Source organism: Betta splendens, chromosome 13, assembly GCF_900634795.4.
Source record: "Betta splendens chromosome 13, fBetSpl5.4, whole genome shotgun sequence".
Lineage (NCBI taxonomy): Eukaryota > Metazoa > Chordata > Actinopteri > Anabantiformes > Osphronemidae > Betta > Betta splendens.
Window position 1 is genome coordinate 16407121 of NC_040893.2, and position 10904 is coordinate 16418024.

General features: G+C 40.5%; 2 protein-coding genes across 2 annotated transcripts; both read right to left on the reverse strand.

Moving 5' to 3' along the window:
- Positions 1 to 4222: 4222 nt before the first annotated feature.
- LOC114868279 (uncharacterized) lies at positions 4223 to 7942 on the reverse strand. Its single transcript, XM_029171734.2, has 2 exons — positions 7002 to 7942; positions 4223 to 5189 (listed from the first exon to the last, which is right to left on the reverse strand). The coding sequence occupies exons 1-2, from the start codon at positions 7940 to 7942 to the stop codon at positions 4223 to 4225; spliced, it is 1908 nt and encodes a 635-aa protein (XP_029027567.2).
- A 1784-nt stretch (positions 7943 to 9726) lies between these two features.
- LOC114868281 (odorant receptor 131-2-like) lies at positions 9727 to 10692 on the reverse strand. Its single transcript, XM_029171736.1, has one exon. The coding sequence runs from the start codon at positions 10690 to 10692 to the stop codon at positions 9727 to 9729; it is 966 nt and encodes a 321-aa protein (XP_029027569.1).
- Between the last annotated feature and the right edge of the window lie 212 nt (positions 10693 to 10904).

Consider the following 10904-nt stretch of genomic DNA (forward strand, 5'->3'; position numbering starts at 1 on the left):
TGGGCAAGTGGCTTCCCATTGGCTTCAAGGGTGGTTCTCCACAACCTCATCGAGTTTGCAATGAAGGCCCTTAGAGTTCTATTGATGTTGTACAGCTCCAAGCATTCAGTGATCCATGTGTGTGGCATTGAGTCATAGGCTTTCTTGTAGTCGATCCAGGCTGTGCACAGGTTGGTGTGTCGCACTCTGCAGTCTTCGGCGACTGTTCTGTCAACCAGATGTTGGTGTTTGGCTCCTCTGGTATCCTTACCAATGTCCTTCTGTGCTTCGCTCATGTATTGACCCATGTGCCCACTTATCTTAGCTGCGATGATGCCTGACATGAGCTTCCATGTTGTGGAGAGGCAGGTTATTGGCTGGTAGTTGGATGGGATTGTACTCTTTGAGGGATCCTTCTATTTGTTTAGTCTATGAATGTTTCCCCAATGCCGAATTTGTGCAGAGTGGCTAAAAGAAACTTCCAGTTTACTCTATCGAAAGCTTTTTCTGCATCTAAGGAGACGATGGCTGACTCTAGTTTATGGATGGTGACATAATCAATTAAATTAATTAGTCTGTTCATATTGTTTGTTGACTGTCTACCTTTAATGAAGCCTGTTTGATCAGAGTGAATTATATATGGAGTGATTTTTTCTAATCTTCTAGCAAGTGCTTTACACACTATTTTTAGATCTACATTTATTAGTGAAATTGCTCTATAACTCGATGGGAGTGTAGGGTCTTTCCCTGGTTTTTGGAGCAGGCTTATGAAGGCAGAATTCATATTTGTGGGTAATGAATGTTGTTGTTTAATTTCAGCGACCATTTTGTAAAAGCTGGGTGCCAGCATGGACCAGAACTCTTTATAAAATTCAGTTGGGAATCCATCTGGTCCTGGAGCTTTTTTATTGGGCATCTCCTGCAGAGCTTCATGTAGTTCTGCCAAAGATAACAAAAAGTCTACAGTTGTAGATTGTTCTTCATTTAGCTTTGGCAGTTCTAGTTTATTCAGAAACGCCTCTATGGCTGAGGTGGGTGGATCTATTTGGGACGTATATAACTCTTGGTAAAAGTTTTTGAAGGTATCATTTATTTCATGGGGATCGCGAGTAATGTTGCCTTCCTTATTAGTTATTGAATGGATGATTTGTTTCTCTTTATTATTTTTTAATTGGTTAGCTAGAAATTTACCACATTTGTTAGCATGGTCAAAGTTCTCCCAGCGTAATTGGTCTATCGGAAACTGAGTTTTGCAATCAATTATATTATTTAATTTCAGCTTTAGATTCTTTAGGTCTTCTAGGACATCATTGGTTGGAGAGGCAGCATGTTTAATCTCTAGAGATTTTATTTTTTGCTCTAATTCTAATTCAAGTAACATGTCCTTTTTTTTCTTGTGTGATGAATATGAAATAATTCTACCGCGCATAACTGCCTTCCCAGTCTCCCAAAGAACACAGGGTGAGATTTCCGGTGTATCATTGATTTCTATAAAAGGTTTTCCATTCTCTCCTGACATAACTGATGAAGTCTTGATCATTGAGTAATGATGTATTAAACCTCCAATTCCTGGTTGATGGTGTGGCTGTCTTAATCAATGAAATGGACATTGGTGCATGATCACTGATTGTGATAGAGTGAATATTGGTGTCAGAGACATCTTGTAAGACTGAGTTATTTACTAAAATATAATCTATACGGGAGTGAGAGTGGTGAACTGGTGAGAAAAAGGTATATTCCCTGGATGTAGGATGAAGAGAACGCCATGTGTCACAGAGACCGAAGTCATCCATGTACTGTTTTAAGGTCTGTACTGATTGCCAGTTCCTGTTGCTCACAGGTTTGCTTAGCCTGTCCAACTCTGGGTTAAATACTAAATTAAAGTCCCCTCCTACTATAAGTTTGGAACCAGAGTGAGCAGACAGTGATGTGAAAGAAAGAGGGGGTCGTCAGCATTAGGGCCATACACATTAGCTATGCAATATTCAATGTTTCCTATCAAGATATTAATGATTATATATCTCCCTTCTGGATCTACAATGGTATCGTTATGCGTAAAGTTAATCTTTTTATTTATCAGGATGGCGACCCCTCTTTGTTTAGAATTGTAACCGGCTAAGTAAGCATGTGGGAACTCTGCTGATGCCAGAGTGTAATTTATAATTTTGGGAATATGAGTTTCCTGTAGTAAAACAATGTCTGCTTGTAGGGTTTTCAAATGATTAAATATTTTAAATCGTTTCTCCTTCTTATTGATTCCACGTACATTCCAAGTGACAATCTTCAGTGGTGTCATATCTTACCTGACTGCTGTGGATCACTAGTCTTGTGTGTATGTAGTGTGACAGACTTTAGGTGTGTGGCTAACCTTAAGTACCTGTGTATTCTGAGTTGTGTGTTATCTATGTATGTGCACGTGTTTCCCCTGTGCAGTAGATGTTTGTGTGTGGCTGCTGGAGGGCTACATAGCTGGCTGACTACGTGGGAGAAGAATAGAGAAAAGAAGGATGTAGACAGTGTGGAGTGAAAGTAGGTGAAGGAAAAAGAGTAAAGGGAAGGGAAATTAAAGTGAAAGGAAAGTGAGTGATTACGTATGGTGAGCGCTTTTCAAAGTGAGTGGGTGAGTGACATTAGATTGACAAACATTTACATGAAACATCTGCGAGAGAACGAGTTTGAATACTGGATGTAAAGTTATAACACATAGTTGCATTGCATCTATTATTTTTTTAACAAACCTTATACATTAAACCATTGTTGTTACATACCACCTGCTAGTACAGCCACGGAGTTGCTTCCCGGTCCCGGTAGAGCTCTCCGTTGACGTACAGTTTGTCGACGCTGATGACAGCCCTGCAGCCTTCTGCCATGAACCTCTTACGGATGGGGAACAGTCGGCGGCGGCAGTCGAGGATCTCCTTGGGGAACTGGTCGTTGACGCTGTAGTCGGTTCCCTTCAGCTGTCTGCCCCGGCTCTTAACCAGTTCCTTCTGCTTAAAGTAATGAAACTTGGCAACGATGGGTCGGGGGCGCTGGCCATCCGGTCGTCTTCCTCCAAGTCTATGCGAACGGTGGAACGCCATCTTGTCCACTGCGTCCGCTGGAATCTTCATCTGTTGTTTAAGGAAGTTTTTAATTGTGGTTTCCGTGTTTTCCTCCGCCTGTTCTGGAATCCCCAAGAACACCAGGTTGTCCCTCATGCTGCGGGCCTGCAGATCGCTGATACCTTCTTTTATTTTTTTATTTTCGGCCGCTAGCTGAGCCACATCCTCCGTCAGGGACTGCACCGTTCCTTTCAGGGCCTCGTTCTCGGTGGCGAGAGAAATCACCTGCTGCTGGCTGAATTCCAGGGAGTCGCGGAGGGCAATAAACTCTTTGTGGAGGAGTTCCACTAGCGCCAGACGTGCGTCGAAACTTGATATTTTTTTTTCGATTGACTCCAGGATGTCCGTGATGTTTTTATCCGCCGAGCTAGCTCCAGGTGACTCAGGTGAGTCAGACGGACGGGAACGCTTGTTTGGAGCCGTCTCCTTTTTCCCCATTACCAGACGCTCGAAGTACTCGTCGATATACTCGAAACTTTCTTCGGTGTTATCCAGAATGGTAGGGTGGTTGATTATTTTCCGTAAGATAAGGTAGTTATTTATTTATTTATTTAAATTGGCGGATAGTTTGTCGCGCTGTTTCTCGTGCTGTTCTCGCAGAGTCTCGCGTTCTCTCACAGCATCGCGTCTCACAACCTGCGGCTTACGTGCTGTACTTAGACAGTATAGGATTTACTATACTGTCTAAGTACAGCACCTTGTCCATACTGTAGATGATGCATGTCTCCACTCATCAAGAAAATACAATTTTTAAAAAACTGTACTTTTATTGTAAGATATTATACAGGCTGTATTGCTTGAGTTCTTGAAAATTTGTAAAACTACTATGAAAGGCTTCAGTTTGAATGTGGAAGTCCTGTTGATTCTTAGTACATTATACATTACTTTATATCCCATTTGTGCATTTGTTTAAATGTTCAATCAGAAATAAAACATTTGTCTTTTATTTGACCTCTGACAGTGGATTAAATTTTACTGGAAGCAGCAGAGAAATGTTTTACCAACATTAAACATGACTTATTCTGTTCATGACCAGTGAAAACAAAATGTAATAAAAAATTCCAGTATCTTGTTTATGTTTAGTATTTTCTTTTCTTGTGTACGTCATATACCATTTGTACATTTCTTTCATTGTTGAGTCAAGAAGGAAACACATTTTCTTGCATTTGACCCCTGGGACTGCATTCAACTTTGTTTAGGCAGCAAAGAAATGTTTTACCAATGTGGCTCCTGAGACTCTGGTCTCTAAAGCCATAGATGAGTGGACTAAGAAAACGTGGGATTAGGGTAAAACAGAAGTAATTAAAAAAAGCAATATCATCTGGTGACCAGTCTGCACGGAGCACCATGAGCGTTTCAGTGATGGGACTAGTGAAGGCCAACATGCACAGCAGCAGCTGAAAGCCATGAAGCAGCACAGTGTGTGTAGCTTTACTCACAGACACGTTATCCTGTCTCATCTTCCGGGTTACCAGGAGGATTCTGACATATGTAAAGATAATGATGACGGCCACTACTGCAAAGCAGAGCACATTTACAGCAGTTCTGAACAAAGCCTGAATTGGATATGAGTTGACGAATGTAGCATAGCAACGTACAAGGATAGAAAAAGCATCAGCATAATGCTGCCCTATAGAGTACTCAATGATAGGAAACATACAGCTGAGGAGCCACAAGACCAGAATAATGATCCAGATCCGATCTGAGCACCAGGCGGCTGGACACTGCAGGGGATAGAGGATGGCAACGTAACGCTCCAGTGACATGGTAGCCAGGATGAAAGGTGTGTACCGGAAAGTGGCAGCAGATATGAACAACACAGGAAAACACAGACCAAGAGCAAATTTAACCTGAACCATGGCCAAGAGAAAGAGAAGCACAGAGAACATGACATGTAAAGTATCACTGATGAGCATGGAGGCAAACAGGATGTAACGGGAGGTGTCTAGGAACTGTCTGTGAGATGCAAAGATGTGCAGTATAATAACAATGCAGAAAAAGAAGATACAAAACAAGGGGACAACCACACACACCTTGATGATGACAGAAAGACTTTTGTTAGAAGTGGCATTGACTAAAACATTAGTCACATTTTGCATGTTAGATCTGTGAAATGTGACTAATGTTTAAGAAAATAAATTAAATGTCTACAGACATGAACATGACAAAAATCTCCCTAAAACACATTTGTATTGCACAATAACGTGTAAATGACATTTAGGTAAAAATCAGCACATCACACACTTCATATGATACAACATTAACAGACAAGTCTTATGCAAATGAAGTGCCAACTCAACTTCACCTATTGTTTTCACTTTTAAAATAAAAGAGGACAGTGTTTCCATCAATGGGCAGAGGTCGTACTGTAATTGCATCCTATTGTTTGAAATGAAAAACAAGTCAGGGACACTTCTTGTTCTTCTTATAGGAGGTGTTTAGACCTACTGTATGCAACTTGTTTTTCCTCAGATCAGAATTCTTAAGAGATGAAATATTGTCATGGTGCCATCATTAAACATTGTGTTTATATTTGTCCTTCACTAATTTGAATGGGGAGTTTTTTTAATAAGCTCATGTGTTATAGGTGGAGGAGGCTAAGGTCATCTATGTATGGTTAAAGACCACCGGTTACTGATGACACCTCAAGCCTTCTTTGTAGAACTAACACTTTTTGGAATTGTTGGATCTGGCAACACTCTCAGAATTTCCATCCCCCTTGATACCAGACCCAGTTCAAAGTCCCCTTCCAACAAAGTCCTTGTGGTACAGACCTTGAGGGAACTATGCAAGGCATCAAGGGCACATCAGTGAGAACATATTGAGACCCCACCTAGCTGTCATCTTAGCTGCCATCTGACTTTCTCTAAAAAGGAATGAGCAGCAACAGCTCCAAAAATTTGTTATTGATAAAAACTTCAGTTCTATCAAGTCTCCACCAGCTTCCGACTCTCTTTCCATAGATTCTGCTGCAGCAGTTGTCCTACTTTTGGGTTTAGACAGGTGTCCTATGTTAGCTTAGTTATTTCAAACAGTGCTGGTTCCTGCTTTGGTTCCTAATCTTATTAAGTTGCACTGATATCTGTCTTGTGGCCTGCAGTATTTTCATCTTTGTCACCAGTAACCTATCTATCTATCAACTGCTATTGTCTTTATTGCTACATTCAAGGTCATCACTATTGCTAGTGCCTTGTTTTACTTTTGGAGAGGTCCCTCAGTCAGGGTCCAGCCATAGTGTCACCTAAACTTTCTTTTCAGCTCCATCTCTGTCCCAAAAGTTCCAGCCTAACATCAACCTTTGCCCAACTCCCAGAAATCATCACGCCCCACAGCTTTGACACCAATGGGCCATGGATGCGAGCCATGTGGTCTCCTTCTCTTAAACAGTAGGCACAATGGAAAACAGGAAGTGTGTCTAAAGTCTTTAAGTGTCTGCATTTCAAAATTAGTTTTCAAACATTCAAATTATCGGTGTGCTGAATAGTGACTCATTTGACCTCTGACAGTGGATTAAATTTTACTGGAAGCAGCAGAGAAATGTTTTATCAACGTATCCTGAGACTCTGGTCTCTAAAGCCATAGATAGGTGGGCTAAGAAAATGTGGGATGAGGATGAAAGAGAAGTAATTTAAAGAATGTGATTCAGTGCTTATGCAAGTATTTAAACACATTTATATAAATAACGTCACGTGAATAACTAAAATATTTCTTTGTGTTTTGCAACAATCCATTAAACATGACTTATTCTGTTCATGACCAGTGAAAACAAAATGTAATAAAAAAATCCAGTATCATGTTTATGTTTAGTATTTTCTTCTTTTGTGAAACTTTTATTTTTTATAAATACTATATTGTACGTCATATCCCATTTGTACATTTCTTTCATTGTTGAGTCAAGAAGGAAACACATTTTCTTGCATTTGACCCCTGGGACTGCATTCAACTTTGTTTAGGCAGCAAAGAAAGGTTTTACCAATGTGGCTCCTAAGACTCTGGTCTCTAAAGCCATAGATGAGTGGACTAAGAAAACGTGGGATTAGGGTAAAACAGAAGTAATTGAAAAAAGCAATTTCATCTGGTGGCCAGTCTGCACGGAGTACCATGAGCACTTCAGTGATGGGACTAGTGAAGGCCAACATGCACAGCAGCAGCTGAAAGCCATGAAGCAGCACAGTGTGTGTAGCTTTACTCACAGACACGTTATCCTGTCTCATCTTCCGGGTTTCCAGGAGGATTCTGACATATGTAAAGATAATGATGATGGCAACTACTGCAAAGCAGAGCACATTTACAGCAGTTCTGAACAAAGCCTGAATTGGATATGAGTTGACGAATGTAGCATAGCAACGTACAGGGATAGAAAAAGCATCCACGGCAGGGTAATGCTGCCCTATAGAGTACTCAATGATAGGAAACATACAGCTGAGGAGCCACAAGACCAGAATAATGATCCAGATCCGATCTGAGCACCAGGCGGCTGGACACTGCAGGGGATAGAAGATGGCAACGTAACGCTCCAGTGACATGGTAGCCAGGATGAAGGGAGTGTTCTTAAAAGTGGCAGCAGATATGAACAACAGAGGAAAACATAGACCAAGAGCAAAATTAACCTGAGCTATAACCAAGAGAAAAAGAAGCACAGAGAACATAACATGTAAAGTATCACTGATGAGCATGGAGGCAAACAGGATGTAACGGGAGGTGTCCAGGAACTGTCTGTGAGATGCAAAGATGTGCAGTATAATAACAATGCAGAAAAAGAAGATACAAAACAAGGGGACAACCACACACACCTTGATGATGACAGAAAGACTTTTGTTAGAAGTGGCATTGACTAAAACATTAGTCACATTTTGCATGTTGGATCTGTGAAATAGAGCAAATCTGTTAACAAATTAAATGTCTACAGACATGAACATGACAAAAATCTCCCCAAAACACATTTGTATTGCACAATAACGTGTAAATGACATTTAGGTAAAGATCAGCACATCACACACTTTATATGGTACAACATTAACAGACAAGTCTTATGCAAATGAAGTGCCAAATCAACTTCACCTATTGTTTTCACATTCAAAATAAAAGAGGACAGTGTTTCCATCAATGGGCAGAGGTCGTAATTGCATCCTATTGTTTGAAATGAAAAACAAGTCAGCGACACTTCTTGTTCTTCTTATAGGAGGTGTTTAGACCTACTGTATGCAACTTGTTTTTCCTCAGACCAGAATTCTCAAGAGATAAAATATTGTCATGGTGCCATCATTAAACATTGTGTTTATATTTGTCCTTCACTAATTTGAATGGGGAGTTTTTTTAATAAGCTCATGTGTTATAGGTGGAGGAGGCTAAGGTCATCTATGTATGGTTAAAGACCACCGGTTACTGATGACACCTCAAGCCTTCTTTGTAGAACTAACACTTTTTGGAATTGTTGGATCTGGCAACACTCTCAGAATTTCCATCCCCCTTGATACCAGACCCAGTTCAAAGTCCCCTTCCAAAAAAGTCCTTGTGGTACAGACCTTGAGGGAACTATGCAAGGCATCAAGGGCACATCAGTGAGAACATATTGAGACCCCACCTAGCTGTCATCTTAGCTGCCATCTGACTTTCTCTAAAAAGGAATGAGCAGCAACAGCTCCAAAAATTTGTTATTGATAAAAACTTCAGTTCTATCAAGTCTCCACCAGCTTCCGTCTCTCTTTCCATAGATGCTGCTGCAGCAGTTGTCCTACTTTTGGGTTTAGACAGGTGTCCTATGTTAGCTTAGTTATTTCAAACAGTGCTGGTTCCTGCTTTGGTTCCTAATCCTATTAAGTTGCACTGATATCTGTCTTGTGGCCTGTGGTATTTTCATCTTTGTCACCAGTAACCTATCTATCTATCAACTGCTATTGTCTTTATTGCTACATTCAAGGTCATCACTATTGCTAGTGCCTTGTTTTACTTTTGGAGAGGTCCCTCAGTCAGGGTCCAGCCATAGTGTCACCTAAACTTTCTTTTCAGCTCCATCTCTGTCCCAAAAGTTCCAGCCTAACATCAACCTTTGCCCAACTCCCAGAAATCATCACGCCCCACAGCTTTGACACCAATGGGCCATGGATGCGAGCCATGTGGTCTCCTTCTCTTAAACAGTAGGCACAATGGAAAACAGGAAGTGTGTCTAAAGTCTTTAAGTGTCTGCATTTCAAAATTAGTTTTCAAACATTCAAATTATCGGTGTGCTGAATAGTGACTCATTTGACCTCTGACAGTGGATTAAATTTTACTGGAAGCAGCAGAGAAATGTTTTATCAACGTATCCTGAGACTCTGGTCTCTAAAGCCATAGATAGGTGGGCTAAGAAAATGTGGGATGAGGATGAAAGAGAAGTAATTTAAAGAATGTGATTCAGTGCTTATGCAAGTATTTAAACACATTTATATAAATAACGTCACGTGAATAACTAAAATATTTCTTTGTGTTTTGCAACAATCCATTAAACATGACTTATTCTGTTCATGACCAGTGAAAACAAAATGTAATAAAAAATCCAGTATCATGTTTATGTTTAGTATTTTCTTCTTTTGTGAAACTTTTATTTTTTATAAATACTATATTGTACGTCATATCCCATTTGTACATTTCTTTCATTGTTGAGTCAAGAAGGAAACACATTTTCTTGCATTTGACCCCTGGGACTGCATTCAACTTTGTTTAGGCAGCAAAGAAAGGTTTTACCAATGTGGCTCCTAAGACTCTGGTCTCTAAAGCCATAGATGAGTGGACTAAGAAAACGTGGGATTAGGGTAAAACAGAAGTAATTGAAAAAAGCAATTTCATCTGGTGGCCAGTCTGCACGGAGTACCATGAGCACTTCAGTGATGGGACTAGTGAAGGCCAACATGCACAGCAGCAGCTGAAAGCCATGAAGCAGCACAGTGTGTGTAGCTTTACTCACAGACACGTTATCCTGTCTCATCTTCCGGGTTTCCAGGAGGATTCTGACATATGTAAAGATAATGATGATGGCAACTACTGCAAAGCAGAGCACATTTACAGCAGTTCTGAACAAAGCCTGAATTGGATATGAGTTGACGAATGTAGCATAGCAACGTACAGGGATAGAAAAAGCATCCACGGCAGGGTAATGCTGCCCTATAGAGTACTCAATGATAGGAAACATACAGCTGAGGAGCCACAAGACCAGAATAATGATCCAGATCCGATCTGAGCACCAGGCGGCTGGACACTGCAGGGGATAGAAGATGGCAACGTAACGCTCCAGTGACATGGTAGCCAGGATGAAGGGAGTGTTCTTAAAAGTGGCAGCAGATATGAACAACAGAGGAAAACATAGACCAAGAGCAAAATTAACCTGAGCTATAACCAAGAGAAAAAGAAGCACAGAGAACATAACATGTAAAGTATCACTGATGAGCATGGAGGCAAACAGGATGTAACGGGAGGTGTCCAGGAACTGTCTGTGAGATGCAAAGATGTGCAGTATAATAACAATGCAGAAAAAGAAGATACAAAACAAGGGGACAACCACACACACCTTGATGATCACAGAAACACTTTGGTCAGAAGTGGCATTGACTAAAACATTAGTCACATTTTGCATGTTGGATCTGTGAAATAGAGCAAATCTGTTAACAAATTAAATGTCTACAGACATGAACATGACAAAAATCTCCCCAAAACACATTTGTATTGCACAATAACGTGTAAATGACATTTAGGTAAAGATCAGCACATCACACACTTTATATGGTACAACAGACAAGTCTTATGCAAATGAAGTGCCAAATCAACTTCACCTATTGTTTTCACATT